At 39.1% G+C, this 26,899-nt stretch overlaps 2 protein-coding genes across 2 annotated transcripts in view; both read left to right on the top strand.

Moving 5' to 3' along the window:
• LOC139733941 (protein dachsous-like) overlaps window positions 1-4,911 on the top strand; it is a 52,678-nt gene extending 47,767 nt beyond the window's left edge. Inside the window, exons 2-4 of the mRNA XM_071644753.1 lie at window positions 1,558-1,831; window positions 4,327-4,502; window positions 4,849-4,911. Coding sequence (XP_071500854.1) covers window positions 1,558-1,831; window positions 4,327-4,502; window positions 4,849-4,911 — 513 coding nt within the window. The remainder of the gene's footprint in view (window positions 1-1,557; window positions 1,832-4,326; window positions 4,503-4,848) is intronic.
• A 98-nt stretch (window positions 4,912-5,009) lies between these two features.
• On the top strand, window positions 5,010-22,543 carry LOC139733940 (protein dachsous-like). Its single transcript, XM_071644752.1, has 16 exons — window positions 5,010-5,085; window positions 5,498-6,502; window positions 6,867-7,145; window positions 8,441-9,418; window positions 9,687-9,926; window positions 11,341-11,475; window positions 11,894-12,103; window positions 12,471-12,843; window positions 13,244-13,492; window positions 14,218-14,357; window positions 15,946-16,158; window positions 16,443-16,675; window positions 17,321-17,603; window positions 17,999-18,285; window positions 18,525-18,663; window positions 19,082-22,543. The coding sequence occupies exons 2-16, from the start codon at window positions 5,563-5,565 to the stop codon at window positions 21,814-21,816; spliced, it is 7,434 nt and encodes a 2,477-aa protein (XP_071500853.1). The 5' UTR covers window positions 5,010-5,085; window positions 5,498-5,562; the 3' UTR covers window positions 21,817-22,543.
• The last annotated feature ends 4,356 nt before the right edge of the window (window positions 22,544-26,899 follow it).

The raw sequence follows: 26,899 nt of genomic DNA, 5'->3' as shown, positions 1-26,899 counted from the left end.
TCATGCATGAATTTTTCATCTGGGAAACCAGAGATTTATTGACACCACTGTGATGAAGTCACATGGGTCATCAAAATATAATTGGATTCCTTCTAGTAAGTGGAATTCCATGTTACATGGTGTGTAACACCTTGTTTGCAAGTTGTAATTGTGAATTGTCTTTTGTAATATCATTAGGTCACAGTGTAGACTTTTCTTTTGCTTTGCGCTCTCCCTTAGCATTTTAATAGCACTGTGACAGAGAATTGTAGAGAATGTGTATTGTAAGGTTGCTTTTTTTTGTATGTTGTCTTTGTTTTGTTTTATGAGAGCCAATAGGCAAGAATTGGTAGGATTTCTTATATTTTATTTTGTAGGCAGACATACCATATGATTTGCTGTGAGTCAGTTGTGTGAGAGTGTGCATGTGAGAACACCATTAACAACATCCCACAATCCCTGTGGCAGACGCTTAATACTTCTCAATAGTAGGAGCACACTGATAGCCGCACAGAGCCCTCTCCCCTTTCCCCTTCTCCTCATCTCCCTTGTCGGTCTGAAGAGAGGAACAAAGCTCAAGCAATGTTTTCTCTGCGCTTTGAGCAAAATCTCACTGCAGCTTGTTGTCACAAGACAAGTTCCTTGAGTCTGGCCAAAAGCTTGTTTGTGAAGAGAGAATGAATCACTGGGAGGCAGTGCTCTGTGATGGTTTTCAAACCTGCCAGGAATGTGACACACCAGCTTCAAGTCTCTCTTGTTCACCCAAGCTTTTTGTCACTTTTTTGTCATTTATCCTTGAAAACTTCTTAGGGAAACCCAAGAAGCATATCCCCCATATGTGACATAGGTTTAATCTCTATTTCAGTGCAAAATGCAGCGTGAGTTTTCTCCAAAATATTGTCTATCACTGCTTACAAGTGTATCAATATCCTGATAATTTTGTTGGTTTTCGTTCTGCTTACATGAGGCTTGTGGTAGAGCCAGCATGCGGTCTTCTGATTATTCTCAAAATAGTCTTACAGCCAGTTATGACTTTCCTTACTGAACACATGAGAATTCAGTGCAACACCATACTCTTATCAACCTGTGTCACCTTCTCTTAAGAATGTAGGCCCCCGTAAATGTTGATTGTAAGCAGACTATGTATGATAAATGATAATAATGAAGATATTGCAATTCATTTTTTTAACTTGTAATTGACTTCCCAGTTGTTTCTTTTGTTAAAGTTAATTCAGTATTCATATTGTAATACATCTTAAACTGTAAAGCACTTCAAAATGTTGCTGTAAAAGGCGTTGCATGTATTGTTGCACAGGACAAAGGACACAACTTGATAGCCCCAAAGTAATGCACAGTGCAGAGGACAGAGCCGGCAGCAACTGATCTTTGCATCTGCTCATGTATCTCTAACGACTGCAAGTCACGCAATGAATGATGATGTGTTGTTCATATCATTATGACTAGCGTTATTTTTGTGCCCATGACTTAAAATACAAAGGTTCTTTTTTTTCCAACGTTATATGACTGAATACAAATGAATCTTTCTAAATATGACTTTTTTCTTCTTTTTTTTTACAGGTGACTGCGACTGACTTGGACCAAGGGTCATCAGGTCAAGTGTCCTACTCTCTGGCCAGTGGACTTGCTCCACCACCATCCCAGTTTTCTATCGACTCCAGATCAGGGGAACTCTGTGCCATTAGTAGACTGGACAGGGACAGTGGACAGACAGAATACCAATTCCCTGTCAAGGCTACAGATGGTGGTGGACTCATGTCTTACGCTTTCATTGAAGTTCTTCTTGAAGACATCAATGATAATGTACCTGTATTTGCAACACTTGATTACAGAGGTAGGAGGACATTAGTATTCTGACATCAATTTTTACACTCACAATCATAGAAATAGAAACTCCCCAACATAAAGAATCAGTATTCTCAATACTACAATGTAAAGGTAGGGAGATATCACCATCATACTCCATGTATTATATCACTTATACCACCAATGGACCGGAGAGATAGTATCTAACAAAAAGATAACTTCTTTGCTGCAGTGAGAAAAAAAAAATGTTAGATTTGTTCAAATTGTCGTCACTAGAATATTATTAACAAGATAGAGGGGGGTGCTGCCTATTGAAATAACACTTTTGTGATTATTGTTGCATGAACATCAGATATTTCAGCATGAATATGAAGAACTCAAAAAAATTGAAGAACAAAAAGATTAACTTACATGATAAACATAACATAAATCATTATGTTTACTCTTTTCCATAAATAGCGTTTAAGTGTAAGCTGCAATTTCTTCGTACACTTTCTCGGAATAGCTAATACAAATACGCTGAGGTCACCACTGGTTGAAGAAAGGACTAGGTGCATTGCATGCCAGTTTCATGCCAGCAAATATCAGTAGAGTGTGCTTGATTAAAATCAACATGTACATTGTCAGGAAGCACTCTTTGAAGTCTGAAGCAATGGAAGCTGCACATTTTGTCCTTTTTTAAAAAGAAGGAACATATTCAATACTTCATGACATCAATATGATGGATCATTTATGTTTTATAGGTTAAGTGAAACTTATTAAAAATGTGTATATTAGTACAGTGATATAATGGTTAGACTTTGGGACATGACGTCAATAATCAGAGTTCAAGAGGTCAATGTAACAGACCAAAATCTTTTAAGTTTGAAGCAAAAGCTTAGAAGCATGGATTAGAAGTTAGAAGTCAATGAAAGTATGATAAAGACAAGTCATGAAGTTTAGATTCTTGTCCAATTTGGGATAGATATAGTGAGGGTCAAGGGCAAATTCAGATCTATGAAATAGTTGGTTAAATGCCCCCCCCCCTCCCATAAAAGAAAAAAATCACTGAATTTGATACAGTTAACCCTATAAAGCCCAAGGAGGGCACATTTTCCCCCTACCTTATTTTCATATGCTATAAGAACTGTGACAGAACAGTGCATGTCTGCAAAACATGAGTGTATGGCCAAATTCTAAGCAACATATTTAGTAAGACAGAAGAAATATTTCACAGACTATATTCAAACAGGTATAAACAATGGCAGCAGGTAATTAAGATGATCTGACTTTGACATGTCTTCAGCCATGGGATCAAAGATCAGGGTCAAAACCTAGGCTCATCTTATGTCAATGGGAAAACTTTGAAATCTCGGACTATATGCATGGATAAATGGTAACAGAAAACAATTTCATGCTAAGATTTAAAGCTCCTGTGAGGTCAAGGTGAAACATGTGGCAGGGATTTACTAGGAAAGTGAAAAAAAAACTAACACAAGGAGATAGACCAGTAACTTAGATCAAAAATATTAAATGAAAAGCAGCAGATAAAGGGCATACCAATTGGTATGTCATGGTCTCTGATTAATGCTCTTTTTGGATATGTATTAGCCTTTTGTCAAGGCCCTCTTGCTGTATGACAGCTATAATGGGTGAGCGAAGTGATCCCAGCCGACTGCGACGGCGCGAGGTCCTTTTGAGATCTGCTTCACACATTATTATTTGTGACATATGAACCCTACTGAATAGTCGTATTCATGGATTCTGGTTCACCAATGGAATGGCATGCTCCCCAAATCCCCCGTCTTGGTGTTGTCCTGCCTGTTTGCATGCATCATTAGGGACTTTTCGATTTCACGTCCTGGATGTGGACGACGAGATAATGATGTCAATTCAAAGAACTGCCCATGCTCCAGGTTTTCCAGCATGTCCAACGCCAGAATCAAGAACGCGTCTTCCAAGGATTTCATGTCCTCCAAGATTCAGGATGGGAATGACATCATTGCTTGGCACACCAATTGCCAGCCAGTGGGAGGGGCCAGGGCTGTGACATCTTAACAGTACGTTGTGAATGGTTTGCACTGAAAATCAAAATGGATGATAATACCGTGGACATATCGAGTGGGCTGCAGCAATTTGGAATCGCTCTTGTACATAACAACGTCCTTGTCCACACAATCAAAAAGTCCCTACCGACTACCAGTGGAAGTCTGTGGCGTGCATTCGCCGTATGCAAATCAGGCTCAGGTAGACAGACATGTAGATTGGTTGATTGTTGGTCCCCAATTCGGGGAGCAAGGGTAATTCACAGGATTAACATAAGGATGCGAATTAAATCTCAAAAGGCCCTCGCACTGTTCAACTGAGCTGAGCTCGCTTTGCTCGCCCCCATCGCTCACCACCATACAGCGATAGGGCCTTGGCAAAAGGCCAGGTATGTTTAAGTTGTACATTAAGTAAACCTTTCCCAACTGCATAATTTTAGTCATGGAGTTTTTAAGATGTCTCAGTACACATGTTCTTTTGTCTGTTATGTTATTTCAGGTCATATAGATCATGATGCTCCCCAGGGAACAGAGGTGAAGATGGTGACAGCTCAAGACTCTGATGCTGGTGACTTTGGACAAGTCTTTTACTCTATCCTCCCTTCAACAAGTGATGGAACATTTGCCGTAGATGAGACTACTGGTGAGAGCATAGCTCTTTATATTGGTTGCAAAGTTTGTTTTTTTCCTTAATTGGAATTAGTTCTCTGTAGGTTCCACCTGTGAACTATTTACTTAAAAAATGCTGGTTTCAAAAGGGAATTATTGTTATTATTTTTTTTTTTTTAGTTTACCTAACAATATAGAATCACGGTTATTTGAGTATGGCTTCTAAGTAATTGACTCTTCAACTAGATCAACTTTCCAAGTAAAACTGATGGCTGAGTTCTGAGCTGTAATGGACATTCCAATTAATGAGAGGAAATTTTTACTGAAATACTGTTGTAGATATTTCAGTCTATGTGGGTCAGAATTATTCAAAGTTTTATTGATTCTATGTTCTCTTCTTTTCAAAATACAGGATGGATCACCCTTGTGGGACCACTTGATTGGACACAGCAAGATCTGTACAGCTTTGAAGTGACCGCCACCGATGGGGGAGGACAGCCAGCCACCAACAATGCCCTTGTCACTATTACAGTGGCAGGACCGGACATATCACCCCCATTGTTTGAGAAATCATCCTATTCCTTCTCTGTACGGGAAAATGTTGCACAGGCAGTGGTTGGAAGAGTCCGTGCCCAAAATTCTCCTCCAAGTGAGTTATACCTCAGAGATTTGCTCTACCGGTATTTACGCAAAGAAATTCCTACACAGGTGTATGTGGGGTTCCATGTTAAAGGAATCAACACAGTTTAAGTAATGAAAATGTATTATTCCTGTTAAATTGCTGTATTGGAAGGCTTCTGTGCCATGATAATGTTTGAATATCTTAAAGAATTATGTACATGTGGACTATATCTGCAATCTTGTCATTTATAATGATTATTGTACTCTTTTACAAACAATTAAGAAAAGCAGAATTATCATTAGGTTTGTCACATTTATCACTGGTGTATGTATACTTTATGTCATGCATATTGTGTGTTCAAACATGTAAGAACACCATCATTAACTGAGTTGCATTCTTGATGTCCTTACAAATTGCAATTTATCTTGTTATCTTTCAGGTAATGCCTTCCCAATCACATACACGATAACAGCAGGAGATCCTAATGATTACTTCACTATAAACATGACAAGTGGAGAGATTATGACAAGAGGCACTGGACCTGACCATGAGAAACAGCCCTACATCCTGATGACGATTCAAGCTGCTAGTGGGATGCCTGCAACATATGATGATGTGCAAGTCAATATCACCATTCTTGATCTTAACGACAACATTCCTCAATTCATCAGCACATCCACTGTCACTAGCATCCCTGAAAATACGGCTGTGGGTGATTCAGTCTATGTTGTCTCTGCCACTGACCGTGACAGTGGTGATAATGGTTTGGTGAGGTATCGACTGACGTCAAATCCCAACAATGTCTTCACAATATCTGAGACAACAGGAGAAATCACATTGGCAAAGGAAGTCAGTTACAATGATCAGAGTCGCTATGAAATTGTTATCCAAGCTTATGACATGGGGTCTCCTTCATTGACAGATAACCTCACCCTCTTGATATTAATACAAGATGTCAATGACAACGGACCCATATTTACCCAGGCTTTCTCTCATGTCTTTGTGGTGGAAAATGAACCCATCAGCACCCGGGTGATTCAAGTCACTGCCACAGACAATGATCGTGGTGCGAATGCCCTTATCACATACTCTCTCGTTCCAAGCGTCGACTCGTCCTTCTTTGCAATCTTCCCCCAAAGCGGCTGGCTCTACACCAGGCAGGTCCTTGACCGTGAGCTGCAGTCCAATTTTGTGGTTGAGGTAGTGGCATCTGACAGTGGTAGCCCTCCTCAGAACTCCACGGCCACTGTCCAGGTGACGGTAGAGGACTTCAATGACAATACGCCCCAATTCTTCCAACATAGCTACCACTTCCACATCAATGAAAATGTTCCGATTGGCACGGAGGTAGGCCAAGTAGAAGCTGTGGACCCAGACGAAGGCCTGAATGGACAGGTGGTCTACTCCTTGTCTTCTACTGGGGACTTTACTATTGACTCATCAGGTAAGAAGCATCATTGACACAGTCTTTGCTTTCTTTGTATTAGAACTGTTTTGGACAGTACTTGGCATAAACAAGTGAAAAATATTACAAAGAATGAAATTTCCAGTAACCTTGAGGTGCAGCTGAAAAACCGCCTTACTAGGTATATGATTATATTTTGTATTTGTGACAAGATGTCCATATCATGATTTTAACACAAATCAAAGTATGCTCCTTGAAGTAGTGAGTTATATATACTGTGATTGAAATGCACCTTGTACTCTGATGGATCACAAGGGTTACATGACGCTCAATCATTTTGCTCATGTGTTACCATGTGGTATGCGTAAACTAAGTGCTGATATATTCTGTTTACTCACTCTAGGTACCATCAGCACAATCAAGGAGCTTGATCGCGAGTTAGCTTACAGCTACAAGATATCAGTGGAGGCCGTAGACCGTGGAAACCCAACTCTTTCCTCAGCTGCCATTGTCTACATTAATGTGAATGATCTGAATGACAATGCACCGATGTTTTCCCAAGATGGAACGTACATAGCCTCAGTCCAGGAGGAGCGGGAAGTGGGGACCTTTGTAGCTTGGATCATTGCCACCGACACTGACAGTGGGGTGCTGGGAAATGTTTCATACACACTGGTTGAAAGTATGTCGCTTTCTTCTTTATGCATTTCAGGGCACTGTTTCATGAAAGTTGTCAGTAACAGTCAATGACCAGAGCTTCTCAGCCAATCAAAACCAAGAGTTTTACTGAAATTGTCAGAAAGCAACTACTTGTCGGGGCTGTCAACTTTCCTGAAGTGGTGCCCTGAATGACCCAAATGACATATTCTGTCAAATGTTACAGCATGGCATTGATTGAACACTGATGCCCGAATTCACAAAGGTGGTACAATTGAAACCATGGTTTAAACCATGGACAATTTGTATGGAGCTCCAAGTGTCGCATGGCCTATTTCGTTACGAAATCAGTCTTTTTGTCGATGAATGACTGATTTAATGAAATAGGCCATGCGACACTTGGCGCTCCATACAAATTGCCCATGCTTTAAACCATGATTTCAATTGTACCATCTTCATGAATTTTGGCCTATATGTCATGTTTGACAAGATGAAACCTAATTACTAGAGGCTGTCATTAAGTATCTAGTAGTCTTAGTATGGAGAATATGTTTAAACAATGACTGGGCTTTTTAGGAGGTTCAAAAGACTGGTGAAAGGCAGTGGGGGTTCCCTGAGATCTTGACTGTTGCTGGCCAAACGCCACCAAACTTTGCATACACATAACATTGTGTCTGACATGCTGTTTAGAATGTATATTCAAATTTATATACTTAATGATATTTTAATCATAGCTTATTCTGCAAATAGAGTGATTTTTGTACTTCTTTTTTTGTTGTTGCATTTTTCATATTTCTCCAGGTAATATAACTTTGAACCCGTTTCCATGGAAAGCGTTGGGTGAAATCAAGGACTCGTGGAATGATTGTAGGGGTTAGGGTTCCGTGGCCTTTGATATATAATTTGATCATATGACTTAGAATGGAAATAGCATGATGAAATGGTTTGTTTAGCATTGAGTAATTGTTACAGTTGATGATATAGGGGAAATGTAACCAAGAAAACATTTCTATGTATCTTATTGTTTTGGGTGCATAAGCAAAAGTCTGTTAAAATTTTCAGGAATTGACTGCCTAACAAGAAAGACATGAGTTAAAAATGAAATTCACTCCCATTAGTATTATTTTATGGGTTTTTTCTTTGTGTTGTTGATTTTTTTTTATATATCTAACAATTTATCTGACTTATTTACATCATGATATGTCACAAGTTTGGGAAACAGAACCTTTGTGCAGTTTTTGCAAGCAATATATTGAACCTCTTGTTCTTTAGATGAAAAAGATCTTAATCAAGCATTATTTTTTTTTCTCTTTGTCACAGGTTCCGCAAAGTTTATGATCGACTCCTCAGGCATGATTAGTACTGCAGCTGTGTTAGACAGAGAGCAGCAAGACTTCTACACCCTGACAGTCCTGGCCCAGGATGGAGGGACCCCTCCTCAGGAGGCAAGCGCCACTGTCAGGGTCAGAGTACTGGATGTTAATGACAATATGCCTGTAGCCAACAATACAGCCTATGTCTTCACTTGTGACGAAAACATCACACCACCAACTGTGATTGGAAGAGTGTCTGCTATAGATAGAGATGCTGGCGACAATGGCAAGATCTACTACTTCATCACAGAGGGTAATGACATGGACGTATGGGACGTCAATCACACTACAGGTGATATCTTCAATGTACGAGTTGTGGACTATGAGGTGGCTGCACACTATCAGTTAACAATCATGGCTCAAGACAACAGCATCCCTCAGACACATTCCATCACAATGACTGTTAACATCAATGTTCTGGATGAAAATGACAATTCTCCAGACTTTGTCCAGGACCTGATCTTCCTCACCCTGCAGGAGAACACTGGTATTAATCATGTTTTGTGGACTGTGTCTGCTACTGATGAGGACTCGGGTGTCAATGGATTGATTAGATACAGCATCCTCACACAGCAAGACTTTTTTGGCATAGATGAGTACACAGGCACACTTCGTACCATCCAGAATGTTGATCATGAAGTCAACCACACATTCTTCCTAGTTGTCCAGGCAAAGGATCAGGCTCTCGTTCCATCTGAGCGCAGAGCTGCCACAACTACCGTAGAGATTCTCATTTATGACAGCAATGATAACAGTCCTGTCTTTGTGTCATCGAACGAGGTGTACGTCATGGAGGATGAACCAGTTGGCTTCAATGTCATTCACATTATAGCAATGGATGAAGACAGTGAGGAGAATGGCAGGGTTGGATATCAGATTATGTCTGGAAACGAAGACGGGAAGTTCAGTCTTGATTCTGTAACTGGTAAGTGTGCATTTAGGGTTGCTAGAAATGCATCCAAGACATGATTAATCAAGCATTTTAATCAATCACTATTTTGTCTAGACATTTTGATCAAGTTCTAATGAAGCCAACACAAGAAAACAACAGATGTGGCTGAGTTTTGCTTCCATAGAGTAGGGGCATGATGGACTAATTTGCACTGGAAAACTGTCCTGACAATACACACATAAACAGTGTACAAGATTTTGATACATGTACTTAGTTTTGAGATCTTCTTTTTCCTAACCAGGTTTGCTGACCATAGCTCACTCTCTGGACCATGAGCACAAGCGATCATACTCTCTGGTCATCCAAGCAAGTGACCATGGCACCACACCACGCACTGCTTCTCAGACCCTGACTGTCATAGTCTCTGATGTCAATGACCTCCCACCGCGCTTCGAGCAGTCTACTTATATCATGAATGTTACCGAGAATCAGATAGCTGGGACGTATGTTGGTCAGGTTGTTGCTACTGATGGAGATGATGGTAAATTCAAATCACTCATTATTTTCATTGATTTCAAGTCATTTATTTCACACCATTTCTTACACTGTTTCCTGGAGTGGCACTTTGTTATGTACTTATTCTGTGTAATCAAGTTTGGCACTTCATTCATAACAATTTTTTTTTTTATGCCTCCGCCACGAAGTGGTGCCGGAGGCATTATGTTTTCGGGTTGTCCGTCCGTCCGTCCGTCCGTCCGTCCGTCCGTCCGTCCGTCCTTCCGTCCGTCCGTAATGAATTTTGTGGACAGGGTAACTACCAAAACCTTTTGAGGTATCCTAATGAAACTTGGCATGTATGTGTATTAGGGGGTGAAGTTGTGCCTATCAACTTTTGAGTGCACATGCTCAAGGTCAAAGGTCAAAAGGTCAAGGTCAAATGCTTAAAATTTCACTATTTCCCCCATATCTATGCAATGCCTGAAGATATTTTCTTGAAACTTAGTGTATACATGTATTACCAAATTAAGATTCTCTGGTGAAAGTTTGGGGTCATGAGGTCAAAAGGTCAAAAGGTCAAGTAAAATGTTAACATTTCACTTTTTTCTCTGTATTTTGAAAATTGTTCAAGGTATCTTCGTGGAACATAGTATATATGCATGTACTGACTGGCAGTGGTTATCTAGGGAATTTAGGGTTCATGGGGTCAAAGGTCAGGGGTCAAAGGTCAAGGGCAATACTTCAAATTTTTACTATTTTCCTTATATTTATGCAATGCCAGCAGGATTATTTTTTTTAAAACTTGATGTATGCATGTATAACCCAATAGAGATTCTCTGGGATTTTTTTTTTGCCAAGAAGACCAAAGGTCAAAAGGTCAAACATCAATTGAAAGTGCTGCCACTTACTTCTTTCTCCATATCTCGGAAGTGGCTCAAGAATATCTTGAAACTTAGTACATATTTATGTATGTTCTGACTGACAGTGATTCTCTTATAAATCAAAGGCCAGATGAAAATGATAACAATTTACTGTTCAATACAGAAATTGCACTTTTTCTCCATACCTTGAAAATTACTCAGTGCATAAACTTATGAAAGGGTCAAAGTCAATTTAAAGTTCTTAAATCCCCAAATACATGCTCTCCTATTCATCCAGTTAAACATAGGTCAAGGAAGGTAAACATTCAATACATTTGTGACAAACATGTCATTTTAATATTTTGCCAATTTTGTGAAAATGTAATCACACATTGTCCACATGTACTATAGACCTATTAGGAGAATCATGCATTATGGCGGAGGCATACCAGTCACCATAGCGACATTTCTAGTTTTTCTATGAGAAGCAATAATCTCCTTCAAGTGAATAGCCATTCCGAAATTATTTTGTTGAGATTGCTGATATCATTTGTGTGATGTCATTGATATGTAATGTTATTTTTGTTTCCATTTTAGGAATAAATGGTGAGCTAACATATGAGATCCCACAGGAGATAGCTGATGGGAAGTTCACCATTGATGAAATGACTGGGGTGATAGTTACCCAGGGACCACTGGACAGAGAGACCCAGGATTCTTATGTAGTCACTGGTGAGCAAAAATAAATGCACACATAGTGTTTGCAATGGCAATATCTAATATTCATATGTCAGGTATATTACCAGAAGCATGACCCCATCAGAGATATTGTACTTGTTATTTGTTGTTTCCAAAAGTGAATAATCTTAAGTATAGCATGATGGTAGGAGCTATGCTCTTAAAGTAGATGTGGCTTTGATGAGAGTATCCGACTAATTTCACCTGTTATTTATTGCCTCACAGTCTTAATATACCGGTAGTTGTGATCAAATATGTTGTCTTTCAATGTGATGTGAAGAATGTGTACATAGTTTCTGCTTGGTATTGTAATTTTTACCTGATGTTATTGTTGAGTTACACCTCATTAAGAGACGATTAGTCTGATGTAATCATCATGAACATTTTTTTTTCTCTCTCTCGTCATTGACAGTATACGTCATGGATGGAGCTTTCCCAACACGTTATGACATGGCTACCGTTCTAGTCTTTGTGATGGATGTAAATGACAACAATCCAACCTTTGCTACCCAGTCTTTTGAGATCAGCCTTCCTGAAAACCAACCTCCAGGCATCATTCATAACATGGTTGCTGTGGACAATGATGAGGGTCTCAATGGTGACCTTATCTACTCTATTGCTGGTGAGACTTTCAGCAGCTAAACTGGTCCTAAGCGGTTTGAGCTGTGAGGAGATGAGATTATATGTAATGACATGTAATTTGATCTCATACAAAATACAAAGTTCTATCATGATGTGAAGTTATCATTTGTGTTACATGTAACATATTATATAATTCAATTAAGTCATAAATAGAAGCTTAGACTCCAAAACCTGATAAGCATTGCATTTTATTGGTATTTGGTAAGGAATACCTTGATGAAAGTTCTACCAATGTCTATTTGTGAAATATTAGAGTATGTACCTCAAACTTGCAATGAGGGTGTTAGTTCCACTGATCTGTCACCATTATCATCATGGCTGATATCTGTGTTAATGGTTTGACACAGGTGGAAACACAGGGGATGCCTTTTCCATTGATCCCGTGAGTGGAGATCTGTCCACTGCAAAGCCTCTTGACCGGGAGGTGGAGTCCATGTACACACTCATCATCTCTGCCACAGATCAGGGGCTTTCACCCCGTAGTGGAGCCACGTCTGTACAGATTCATGTCACAGACCTCAATGACAAGGACCCTGTGTTTGAGTCTGCATCATATTACCAGAGCATTGCAGAAAGCCTGCCAGTCAACAGCTCAGTACTCACAGTCAGTGCAACGGATGATGATGAAGGACTCAATGGAGAGGTGTTCTACACTCTAGATAACACCACTATTGGACTGTTTAGTATCAACCCTGACACAGGAGAGATCACATCCACAGGGTAGGAATCTACGTTTCTTGAAATATCAAACCAGTAACAACACCAGAACTTCCACTTACCTGAACTTAATGGTTATTTATTGTTTCATAATGCATCAATGGATATACAAGTTGGTGATGACTTAAGATTGAATTATAGCAAGATTCACCAATGTATAAACCTCTGACAAAAACAAAAAAGAGAAAGAATTGATAAGCACCATGAATGTTAGGCACTTGATAGCTCATTGTACATTCATGAATTATTTCTTACAGAATTTGGATCAATGACGATGATGAAAGGTCTTGTCTGGTTATTATGACAACAATCTCAATTTACAACTTCTCATCCACATGAACATTACCTGCATTACTCATCTGCTTCAACTACATAATGCCAGACTATCTGAATCTTTCCACAGGAGATTTGACTATGAGAAGGAGACCCACTACACCTTCCAGGTTACAGCTACTGATTACGGTATGTTTGGACCCCGCAGTGAGCGAGTGCAGGTCAGAATTGATATCAGTGACGTCAATGACAATGCACCTGTGTTTGAGACAATCCCTGTCAGAGCCAATGTAAGCCAGGATTCATCCCCCAACACCCTGGTTGCAGCTGTCCAGGCAGAGGACAAAGACAGTGGCACCAATGGAGAAGTCACGTACAGGTATCTCTCAAACTATGACAAGAATTTCACTTCCATCTCTGAAAATTTGTTTATTGAATGACAACATCTCAATCTTCACAGGATGGCAAGCTAAGTGTAAGATTCTATGACATTATACAACATCTAAAAAGAATGTAGCATTCCGATTGGTCGATTGCTCACCATGTGACATGCAGTGAGAAATTCCATTGCATGCTGTTGCTGTCAGCCGCCCCGCAATTTTGTTTGAGCAAAAATGAATAGGGCATTTAACTCAAAGTTTTTGTTCCACTGCATGGCTCTGATGTCACTTTCAACAAACATTTACTGCGTGCACTCAACAATTACAAATGTCCATTTTGTCACTCATTCTGTAAACAACTTCAACCGATCGGTTTCGCGTGGTGTATGTACACATACGACTACACTGACCAAGACTGTGCTACTCATTTACCTTTCCCAAAAAATGGTTGCCTTTTCCGTGCTTAATTCAAGAATCTGTGTGGACCACATCTGTTGATGTCCGAGATGTTGTATTAAACAAATAGTGTATGGTCTTTACTCATGCAATGGAACAAACTTTCACACTCGTGACCATTCACTATCTGTATATTGCCATGGGGACTCTGTACTAGTTGAAAAGGTAAAATACTCTTTTAAACTTTTCTAGTGTGAATATTGAGTTGCTTTAAGACAAGCGCAAAGCAACAGAACTATTTCACTTCTTATGTCATTCTGTCAATCAGACTTGCTCAGCAGTCCTCAGCATTTGCCATTGATGCCACCAATGGGGTCATTACTACCAAGAATCTTGTGGCAGGTGTCACATTCTACCGTCTGGAGGTGGTGGCTGAAGATGGGGGTTCACCTTCACTCAGCAGCACTGGTATGTGACTTTATAAGGGTGAAACATGGTGCTGTAATTCAGTGCTGTGATTCTAATTGAAGTACATTTTGTAGTGAGTGTGTGTGTGTTCTGCAGAAGGAACTGTACATAGATGGATTTCTTATTCCAGGGGAGAATCTCTGATGATTTTACTCCAATACATATTCTACGATTTAATGATGAGATGATTCTAGCACAAAAAGATCTTAAAGGGATTGTATAGTTTTGGTTGAGACCTAATTTCAGGTTTCTAACATTTTTTGGTGAGATAATGAGAAACCTCTTATAAAATATGAAAGAGCATTTAATTCTACGAGGAATTCAGCGTTTATTTGATGAAAATTGGTTTTGAAATGGCTGAGATATCCAAAATAGAGTAATTCTAATAAAGTGTGGGACCCACACTTTATCACGATCGCTTTGTTTTACTTTGTTTTTGGATGTTTCAGTCATTCCAAACCCGATTTTCATCAAATAAATTTTGAATTCCTCTTAAAATGGTATGCTCTGAATTATATCATAAGTGTTTTCTTGGTATCTTGCAAAAATTTAAAAGCCAAATTTTCATCTCCACCAATACTGTACTATCCCTTTAATGGTAAGGAAATCAGTAAACTACATATATTATTCTAATGAGCCTTTTAGGCTTTTGTGACTTCTGTTATGGCCATTTTGTGGGAAAGAAGTTTAGTCTACCTCTACCAAGGAGGTTACATTTTTACCGGCATTGTTTGTTTGTCTGTTAGCAAAATAACTCAAAAAGTAGTGAACAGATGTGGATTAGATTTACAGGAAAACTTGATAACGATGCAAGGAACGGATGATAAAATGTTGGTAGTGATCCAGTTTGCCATCTGGATACAGGATACTTTTTTCTTTTTTTTAAGGATAATCATTTGAAAATGGGACCTTCACACCAGGGCATTCAAGCTGTTTGTATTTGAGGTGCGCATTTACAGGCACTGATGAGCATGCACTCCAGGCACAGCCTGCAGTAAAATGTATTCATTGTTCTCCCCAATACTCCACAAGGGTGACGAGGAATAGTGATATAATTGTCATTGTTATTGTAAATTGTCAGCTGTCAATTGGTCAGTAAGCTGCTGAGGAGGTAGACTCTAGGCGTTTTCACATCAGCCCGATAAAAATCCAAGCTCGAGATATTTTTTAACTTCTCATGTCAGAAAATAGCGCGCTATTTCGAAACATTGGGCTGATGTGAAAACGCCTTCTGAGACTTAACAGAAAGGCTTCTTTATCATATGGAAATAAGGGCGATTCCAGCATGCATGTATGTGCGTGGAAATGAGCTGCTTTGTGAAAGTCTCCTAGTGCTTTCTAGTAAGACATCAAATGTCTTGGTAGCCACCTGTAGAGATTGTTACAAATTTTATTCATCATGCTGCAGTCTGTGCAGTTACCGGGCTCTTGATGAAAGAAAAAGTGGCAGAATTTGGGACTCTTTATCTTCCCTCAAGATTCTTATGGCCTTCTCCCTAAGGGATGACAAAAAATGTTCCAATTCTTCCTACAATGCTAAACAATGTCCAAACGATGTAAACCAGAATGTGATTTCTTTGTCTTGCAGGCATCGTGGAGGTATGGGTTGGCTCATCCACATCTGGTGGCCTTCAGTTCTCACAGCCTGAGTACATTGTGGCGTTGTCAGAGGCAGAAGGGAATGGGATGACAGTCCTATCTCTCCAGGCACGACTTTCTGATGGCTCAGCCTCAAGTAGCATCACATACAGCCTAGTCAGTGGCAATGAGAAACAAGCTTTCTCTATCCAGGTTTCTTCAGGTCAGCTAAATTACTCTTGTGTTTATTCTTTATGTTACAGACATTGACGCTCTACCTGGACTTCTGTGGTTGTAATGTTAACATGTGAATGGCTTGTTATCCCCAGTTTACAGCATACTTTGTCATGTGAAGATGATTACATAACTGCAGAAAATCTGTTAAAAAATGTTGATTCCTTTTAAAATCAAATTGTGTGCATTATAATGGACTGTGACAGGTATGGCAGAATTATGTGCTGGTATTTGCATTGAAAAGGAGTATGTTGATTGTTCTCTGTTCCACAGTCAATGCCCTACTCATGGTGGCAGACACTAGCCAGCTGGACTACGAAACAGAGCCAGAACTGCGCCTTGTTGTGGAAGCCAGCCTGTCCCCTGAGGGTGCTAGCCCCCAGTATGGCTACACCACTGTCCTCGTTGAGCTGCAGGATGCCAATGACAATGCTCCTCAGTTTGCCCAGGACCGCTACAACAGTCTAGTCTGGGAGGGCCCCAATGCTAACTTCTATGTCATTCAGGTGAAACCCTTAAGTCATAACATCAGCTTTTTGTTATTGTTGTTGTTGCCAATGTCACTATGATAATAAATACATGCTAACTTACAAGACTTCTGTCAACTTTATGCTTAGTTCTTGATTTGAATGAAATAAGAATTCTTGTTGGCATATAGGCTGACTGAATAATGATTACAACCTAAGGAACACTCTTCGGTATGTTAAATGTCTTGCAAGAGTTTACACTCTCCAGTGCAGTCACTGCTCAAGGCTTTAATTGGCTAAAATTGATTTTATCATTAATCATAGAATTTAATTTAAAAAAACAAAATAAAATATGCTATCGACAGTGATCCAATTTGGCATACTGTAAAAGTGGATATTTTTGCGCGAGTTATTTTTCACGCTTGGCCGGGTAAGAAGAGTTTCGCGATTTTTCATTCCGCGAAATCAAGACATCATGCACAGGAACATATGGCAGGCAAATAAATTCGTGTGCTCTTATTTTTGCGCTAGTTTCTGGTTGCGCGAAATGCACGAAAATTTCAACACTGCGAAAATTTCCACTTTTGCAGTACTGTGCTGTTTTTTTGTTTGTTTGTTTGTTTGTTTGTTTGTTTGTTTTTTTGCAAGACCCAACTATCCAATGTTTGCTGCTGCTTTTTCCAGGTGTCAGCCACTGATGCAGATGAGGGAACAAATGGAGCCATCTATTATGAGATCAGCAGTGGTAACACCAACAACGCGTTCGACATTGACCAGTCAACAGGCATCCTGACTACAGCCACAAGTCTGGATTATGAGATTCAAGACTCATATCGGCTGACAATCATTGCCAAAGATGGAGGAACACCCCAGCTTACTGGCACCTCAATGCTACGAATCAGTATAAAGGATGTTAATGACAACCAACCAGTGTTTGGGACTATGGAGCCTATTAGTGTCAGTGAAGGTAAGTTCTCTATGTTATAAGGCTGCTAGTATTAGGCAAGAAGCAAATCTTCTGACTTATGTCTATAATACCATGTAAATGTAAATCTATTTCACTTTATCTTGTTTTTTTGTTTTTTTCATTAAATTGAGTTTAGTGTCTGGGTGATGAAAGACATACTAATTTCAGCTCAATGCAGCAGAGTGACTTCATGAGCCATCATAATTTGTGTGTGTGTGTGCCTAATTGAAAGCTGTTGTTTTAAGTGTTTTAGCATGATTCAAGCTTTTGTAGCTGTCATCTATTTCTAGTATGTTTTCACTTTTACAAAACAGGTTTATTGCATCTGTTGCATGATTGATTTGAATGGCGTCAGTTTAAGGAATAATTACTCCTGGATGTACATTTTTGTTTAGGTCGTACTGTGGGGACCTTGGTTACTACGGTGACTGCCAGTGATGCAGATACAGATCCCAACATCCAGTATAGGTTTGCCAGTGGAGGAAACCCTGGGGGCAAGTTTGCCATTGCCCCATTTAGTGGAGAGATCACATTGGCTAAGAGTTTGGACCGTGAAGAGCAGGAATCTTACATCCTTGGGCTGGAGGCTACTGATGGTCAACATGTGGCTACAACATCACTGGAGATCATTGTCTTGGATGAGAATGACAATGAGCCTGTCTTCCATCAGGAATCATATCAGGTGGGCAAAATATGAGATTGGATTGAGTGCGGCATGTTACATAATTGTCATTTCAATCACAGAGTGGTGTCGTTTAAGTCTCAGAATCGTGCTGCAGGCGTAACATGTATCTTCCTCTATCACCTTGTACTATGAAACAGGAAAAATATGGTGTTCATTACAATGCATCTCCTTTTGAATGTCTGTGATCAATGGCTGCATTACTAACTTTTGGAGTATGATTTCTTTGGATCCTGCAGGTGACCCTCCCTGAGCTGACACAAGCTAATGTTCCTGTCATTACTGTCAATGCTTCTGATAGTGACAGTGGCCAGAATGCCCAGCTGACCTATGTTATTGTAGATCCCACAGAGGCTTTCTACATCAGTCCTGAATCAGGTAAGTTTGCCAGTTTTGGTACATGACTGTCTGAGAAATATTGTGACTGCATGAGTTTAAGTGCTGGTATGGCTTCGTTGTATCAGAGTTTCTGCACGAGTTTGATGTAAACATGTTCACCATTTTTAGAATCACATGCTCTTAAAGTCTTTAAAAAGTGGATAGGATTAGTTTAGGAGGAGAATGTGAACATCCTGAAGTAATGGAATGATTTTCTGACTTAGCTTCATATGTCTTGCAAAATGTGAGAGGGTATTTCTTTGTTCTTGAATGGCACATTTGTAGAGGCTGTAATGGTTCATTTGATATTTCACTATTATGCCTTCACTACAGTCTAAAGTAAAACATATATGGAATGATACCAAGACATCACTGAGTACTGAGAAATATTGTGTTGATTTTCTACTTATATATGCAGGTACAATCTACACAAACCAGACCATTGTGTTCAACATGGGTGAGACCACCATCCAGCTGTATGTCAAGGCCCAAGATCATGGAAATCCTGTATTGTCTCAACTTACCACTGTCCGAATTGAGATAACTGATGTTAACAACAACTCCCCTCAATTTGAGGAAGACATCTATAGTGGCCATGTTCCTGAAAATGCTGCTTTGGGAGAAAATGTTGTAACCGTCACAGCAAATGACATCGATCTTTCGCCAGAGAATAGTAATATTGACTACAGTATTATCAGTGGAAATGAGGAGGGTATGTTCCAGATCCACTCCAAGACTGGGGCCATCACTGTACTGCGCAGTTTGGATCGTGAAGAAACGGGTTCCTACAGCCTCATTGTTCTGGCAGTTGACAGTGGTGATCCTCAGCATAATGCTACAGCAGAGGTTGTAATCAGCATTGATGATGTCAATGACCAGAAGCCTGTGTTTGATCATGTGCACTACTTTGGATCAATTGCAGAGAATGCAACTGCAAACACTGAAGTATTGAGGGTTGGTGCCTCAGACAGGGATGTTGGACAAAATGGTGATATTGTGTACAGCATCACGTCAGGTTCAAACACAGATCTCTTTAGAATCCACCCAGATACAGGCATTGTCACTGTCAAAGGAAGCCTTGATAGGGAAGAATATGATGTAGTAGAATTCACTGTGAAGGCCAGTGACAAAGGCACCCCATCTCTAGCATCACTGGTTTCAGTAACTATCAATATCACAGACTTCAATGAGTTCCCCCCATACTTCACAGTCCTGTTCTATTCCAAGCTGGTCAGAGAAAATTCACCAATAGGGACATATGTCTTTACTGTTACTGCTCTGGATAAAGATGCTGGTGAATATGGTCAAATCTTTTATTCTATTACCAACAAAAGTCACCCAAGCTCCAATGGTGTAGATTACTTCACCATTGACCGATCCACTGGAGCAGTCTATACTACAGCAGTTTTTGATTATGAGACCACCAACAGCTATAGATTCTTTGTTCAAGCTCAGGATTTGGGTGGACTCAGCAACTCTGTCCAGACTGAAGTCAACATTACTGGTGAAGATGAGTTCAGCCCTCAGTTCTTGGACCAGGAATACAAGTTTGAAGTCAATGAAAGTGCAGCCGTCAATACTGCCATCGGTCAAGTCACAGCAACAGATAGAGATGGTGGTGAGGATGGGGTTGTCATTTACAGTTTGGTCCATCAATATTTCTACATAGAACCTCAGTCGGGTATTGTGAAGGTCTCCAAACAATTACCAGCAAATTCTCGCAAGAGGAGAAATGTTGACCTTACATCAGAGGAGCGTTCTAAGCGAGAAACAGACAGTGCTGTTATCTATGCCCTATTAATTAGTGCAAGTTCTGGCAAATCTGGTTCTCGCTCTGCTCACACATCAGCTGCAGTGACGGTGATAAATTCTGGTCCAGGAACTGGTTCCTTTACACAGATGCCACAGACACTGGTCATTACAGTCAGTGTTGTCATAGCAGTTGTGGTTGTCCTCTTCCTTCTCATCATAATCTTTGTATGGCGATACCGCAGAGAACGTCAGAAAAAACAAGCTCAAGCTGACAAGCGTAGTGTTGCTGGGTCAATGTCCCCACGCTCATATGACATGACCCTTGACCCAGTGGACCCAGTGGAGATGGGTGATCAAGGAATGGTGAATCCTGGTATGAATTCTTCTGGTCATTACCCTCACAGCCAGCTGTATGTAATACCTGGTGCAGGGGGGACTATGGCACGTACCAATGTGTCAGAACCGTCCAACTCTGCTTCCAGTGGTCGGGGATCAACAACCATGGAAGATGAAGAAATCAGACGAATCAATGAGGGTGGACTTGGAGCACCAAAGAGCAATGTCAGGGAGAAAGTGATCGACTCGGGCATAGCCCATGACCATGAGGATGGAAGTGTGTCTGATATTAATTCCCCACGCGAGAAGCATCTGAACTATTTGAATTCCACCAGCGTAGAAAGCATGCATGTGTTTGGAGAGGAAGGAGGAGGGGAGGCCGGAGGGGGCCTTGACATCGGTCACCTCATCAGTGCCAGGCTGGATGAGGTGGATGCTGAAGAAGACAATGCAGTCATGGATGGCACCAGAGTCTTTGGATTCACTGAAGATGGCCATCCATCCATGGCAGGCTCACTAAGCTCTATTGTGAACAGTGATGAAGAATTATCAGGTAGCTATAATTGGGACTACTTATTAGACTGGGGTCCCCAGTTTCAGCCACTAGCGCATGTTTTTGCAGAAATTGCCAAGCTGAAGGATGACACTGTGGCCAAGAGACAGACCACAGACTCGCGACTACAGCAGAAGAAGAGCCTGCAAGCAAATGTAAAGACATACCCACCTCCATTACTGACAAACACTCCACAGGGCCCTATCAAGCCCGTAGCACACAGAGTGCTGAACAATACCTCCATAATGAATCATCCACATCACTTGCCAAGGTCACCGGTGGTCCAGGAGAGTGCATTCGTACCTGCTGTTGTCTCACCAGACCTCTCCCCTTCACTCTCACCCCTTGCGCCAGGATCTCCATCCTTATCACCCCTGGTGACATCCACAGGAGTTAGCTCCCAGAGCAGTAGAGTAGCATCAGGTAATACCACTCCTCAAAGATTGCATTATAATGGAGGAGGCATTGTCTTCTCTCACCCCACAGCAAATGAAGAAGAGATCCAAATATAAAGTTCAGAACATTCCATTGTGTAATGAACCTATGCATTACAACTCTGTATATTTTGCTTTTGAAGGTGTACTTGAAATATGTGTATACGTCAATTTGATGTGTCAGTCTGTACTGTAGTAAGGAATATAGATACTAATATCTTCCATTACTGACAAATATAAACTGACGTCACAGTAAGTGTTGGTACTGTCTGACTACATAATTCGTTGCACTGCTAGCATTGTGTTGGTGCTAATGATGTAGTTAGCCAAGAAAAGTGTCAATCTTCAATTAAACAAGCTTTAAACGTTTTGTGTGTAGGAAAAGCAAAACTCTGCCAGCAGTATTCACCTTTTGTCCAACCAAACCTTGCAAACACATGTGCCTTGTACTTGATCCATGACATGACTTACTGGTACCAGCCTGATGTAATCCTCGACCTGAGATATTTTAAGCTGTTTCCTACATGACTCGTAAAAACACAACTGACACACAAGTTTCTCACATATGATGCTTGAAAGATGATCATGGATTACCATGGACAAAATGTATGCTAGATGTGAAAGGTAGGAGGGGATGGCAAGTGGACAGAACAGCTGACTTGAGCTTCTAGATTTGACATGTTTACATGAAGTGCAGGTCACATGTGTTTTGTCTCTAATCAGATGATAAAGCAACACCTTGCACATGTACTTATTCAGATTATTTACCAGTACTTGGCATATTTGCTTTTTCTATTCCATACCATGCCAAATGACTTAATGTAAATTTGTAGTATTAATTACTGTACCAACGCTGTGTAAATGTTGGGTAGAGTTTATTGGCTGTACATTATATTTGGAATTGATGGAAGAGCATAAATACAGTAAAAGTAAAATATCATTTGTTTTGGTTTGTTAGGGTTTTTTTTTTTGGGGGGGGGGGGAGGGGGAGGGGGTGGGTCATTTGTGAAATGTCACCACATTTGGCAAGGAAAATACAAAAAGTTACATTGTATTTATTCCAAAGAATTAGTTGTATTAGTTGGTATTTCCATACATGATGCAAGTGAGATATTCATTGACCACATTTTTCTACTATTAATAGACCAAGTGGTCTATCACTGAGATATTTTCAGCTGTAATGTTTTATGTCATGTTATGCATGGTAAACAACTTGAGACAAAGCCAGAGAAATGGTGAATCTAACTTTGCAGACAATAGATTGTCCATAAGGGTAATCCTCTGATTTACTTTATGTCACTCAAATACAATTTGTTAAACATCTCAGTTGTAGTGTTGAATAATGGAAAGCAGTATAGTGATTGCACCTTAGTATTTTAAAGGGAAATTCCATCCTGATATGTTGCTTTGTGTGAAAACAGACAAATCAGAGAAGTAGATCTGTGAAAGATGGGGGGGAGAGAGAATCAGACATACAAAGTAATGACCTGTTCAGAGTTTTGAGATTAAGACAAATGGGTAACTCTGTGTGATGTAGGTGTTCAGCAGCTCTATATTTTTTTATACACACAATCTCACTAATTCTCATTTTTAAAATATATATTGATAAGTAAATATTTTGGTGCAGACAGAACTTAATCACTGAGAAGGACATGCAGAAATGTATTACTCTTATTATAATTATACTAAGAATAGGTCTGTTCTTTTTTCGGCTAAAATATGAAAACTGCTGACTTTTTGTGTACAATCCAAGTGGAGAGCTGCTCAATGACTACGTCACACAGATTTGCCAATTTTTCTTACTCTCTAAACTTTATCAATTCAGAACTTTTTTTGTGTGTCCAATTCATTCCCCAAACTTTCACTAATTCATTTATGATATTTTCTGTTTTTTTACAAAGCAACATGATATTAGGATGGTGTGTCCCTTTAATATTAGATGGATTTTGACTGCTTTTAAATGCACAGTGAGTAAACACTGGGGCCCTCTCAAGATTTCCCCCAAATATTCGCACAAATTTGTTAGAACATGTTATTGTGTTAAAAGCATGGATCATATGTTTTGTGATTGTACAGTGGATGCGGGATGAATTACTTTCTTGTACTTATATCGTATTGTACTTAAATTCTGTCACATATGGTTGAATGAGTAGATATTAATTGAATACCAGTACAATCACTTCAATTCTATGGTCAAGTTAGCTTTATGTGTACAGTTATGACTTATACAGGGAACTTGATTATCATCTGCCATTAAGGGAAATAATCTTTTTTGATGTCATTTAGGACTGAAATATTTTCTCAATGGATCATACCACTATATTAGAAATAGTACACATACAGTGTAATGTATGTAAGCCTTGGTGGATTTACTAGGTTCAGTACTCCTTGACATGTAAACACCTTCAAAAAAAGAAATATTTCCCCTAAAATGCATCACAGCTGTTGTAAAACACTTCAGACCAGAAGGAATCACACAAATTGACCAACAATCAAAGTCAACAATATTTATTATGTTGGTACTTGGCTTTTCACCAAGTGTTTTGTGCAAAGAATAGACAAGACTTTAATGATTACAAAAAGAGATGGTATGACATTATTGTAGAAATCAGTCATTAGTGTCTGCTGATGTCCCTTAGTCTTCAGAAGTTCATAGACATGTAAACTTGTCACAAGGATATCATTCTAGATGTACTTGGCAATGACACCAGGAAGAAAATATTTTTTTAAGTTACTTCTTATTGACATTTTTATTAAAAATTATGTGGGCTCTGATCATAGCTTGTTGGAAAGCTTTTTAAGTTCTTTGAAAATTATATATATTTGTGGTATAATCGTGAGTGCCACATGAGAACTGGTTATGACATCAGTATAGATATGATCACCATGGTCCTATCATTCATTTGATAAGTAAAAAGTGTTATAGAATAGTTGTTAGAAATTTTAGTCACATTTTATTCACATTTAGTACACTTTGATTCAAGGTAGACAGCAAAACCACAAAAGCATTTTTAACCGTCCATGACAGGTGCACAAAATTCCATTTGAATTCCTAAAATCTTTAAGTATTCTGATGAGGAAGCAGCTTGTTTAGAAGTTGCCACTGTTATTTTTCCACAAGTGTGAGTAGTCAGCTTGTTCCAACTGCTTTTATGATGTACTGCCATGTTAGTGGACATGTATGATTATGGTGATGTCTGGTCTTGTTTGTTATTAAATGAACACAGGGAGCAGACATATATTGTAGCTATATGTATGGAAGTCTTACAGACATTTTGATTTGGTTGGTGCCAATACGTTTTTATACTGTACAGCAAGTAATTTATTTGATTCATTGTATAGTTTGCATCCATGTATCTGTTGACTATGTGGAGTAGGCTAGTTATAGTTGACTTGAATGTGGTGAAATCTTGGCATTAGCTTTGTTGTTTCTTCTTAATGAAAAGGCAATATATTAATGTGTGTATAGTGCTTGTACTTATGTCAGACAGGAGCTTTTGTTTTATGTTCACACATGTAGTCTATGTTAGTCCATGTATGTGGTTCTCAATGAGGTTATTGATTTTAGTACTACTTGTTTCTGGCCACCAAACAGTAGAAAATTTAATGTATGTATGTGATTTGCACAAAATATTTGTCTCTTTGTCTGTGGAGAATAGGTAAAAGCCTATTTTCTGTCAGCTTTTAATGTGTGCTTTTATGTCCTGATTTGTGTGGTGTCATTTTGGCCACACAGCTGATTTCACCATGTATTCTCTGAGTGCCAGGAGACTAGTATCGTCCAGCACACATCTAAAGCAAGCTCACAGTGTATCTGAGCTGAAATAAGGAACAAAACAGTATTATGATTGCTGAAGCTATAACATAGTTAATGCTCCTATCAGCGTCTTCCACATTGGCTCCTTTCCTCTTCTTATCTCATCAGCTCCATGGAGTTTTCTCTCTTTTCTTTTGTTTTGTTTTGTTTGTGTTTTTTCCTGATAGAAATGAAGTCTGGAGGAGAAATCATAACACATTTTAAGGTTTAATGTGGGTCATGATATTTTCTGAAGTATTCTTATCCATAAATGTTTGCAGCAACTTCAAACATTGAATGTCCAGTGTTCATGTAGGGCAACAGTATCAGACCAATTTTCGCAGTGATAGTGACTAATACAGGCGACTCTCATTATAACGAAGTCCTCGGGACTGGCAGTTGTTGTTGTTTATTTTTTTAATATCAAAATTTCATTAAAGCCGAACAGAAAAGCATATAAAGATATGCAGATTGATGAGAATATTGAGATATTAATTTGTACTTTGTTGTAACAAGAATTTATAACAGGAGTGCACTGTACAAGCAATTCTGTGAGGTTTGTCAACAAACTGGTTCAGCTCTCTTGTGCATATAAATTTGTTTATACACCTGTATCGCTTTCTAGCTACTAGAAGGATGATATTAACAAGTCTGATATACATGAGATGTTCTGCCGCATTAACTTTCAGTGTAAGATCCTGTATTCAATTATATTTGATGAGATTCATTTGGTACAAATAAATTGTTTTCATCTCCTTTCATACACAACATTTTATTAGCAGTAATATTAATTAATGTAGATGTATTCATTTTGTACATTCAAAAGTGTCATTTTAAATGTCACAGGCCTAACAAAAACTTTGAATGTACATCTACAATCCCAGAAATATTACAAGTTTCATATTGCTGTCTATTGACAAATTATGTTTCTTTCAGTTTGTAAAAATACTATGAATGTTATTAATTTGTCTTCTCTGAAGCCAAATAAAAGAAATTTATACTTTCAAATGAAATGTCTATTGTGTATTGTGAATCAAGCTTTGTAAAGCATTTATTGAACACATTAAACTAATATTGATAAATGCTGTACAGTCAACCTCACCTAAGCAGAATCTTAAGGGACAAGAGAAAATTTTGAGACATAAATTTTGACTTACACAATAGAATTAACACATGTGTATATCTGAGGTAAAATTTTATTTAACTTATTGAATTTTTTGGACTTATGTTAGGCAGACTTGGGCAAAGTTGACTATAACTCTGTTATGGCTGCACAGAATTCATTAAATCTCAGTCCCCACAGTCCCATTTTGTTATTGGACAAATTAAGTATGATAGAGGACATTAAAATCTGAATATTGACTT

This window comes from Diadema antillarum, unplaced genomic scaffold (genome assembly GCF_040938485.1).
Source record: "Diadema antillarum isolate AM-2024a unplaced genomic scaffold, OU_Dant_1.0 seq00000506_RagTag, whole genome shotgun sequence".
Lineage (NCBI taxonomy): Eukaryota > Metazoa > Echinodermata > Echinoidea > Diadematoida > Diadematidae > Diadema > Diadema antillarum.
Note: the sequence above shows the minus strand (reverse complement) of the source record. Positions and strands in the feature narration are given on the sequence as shown.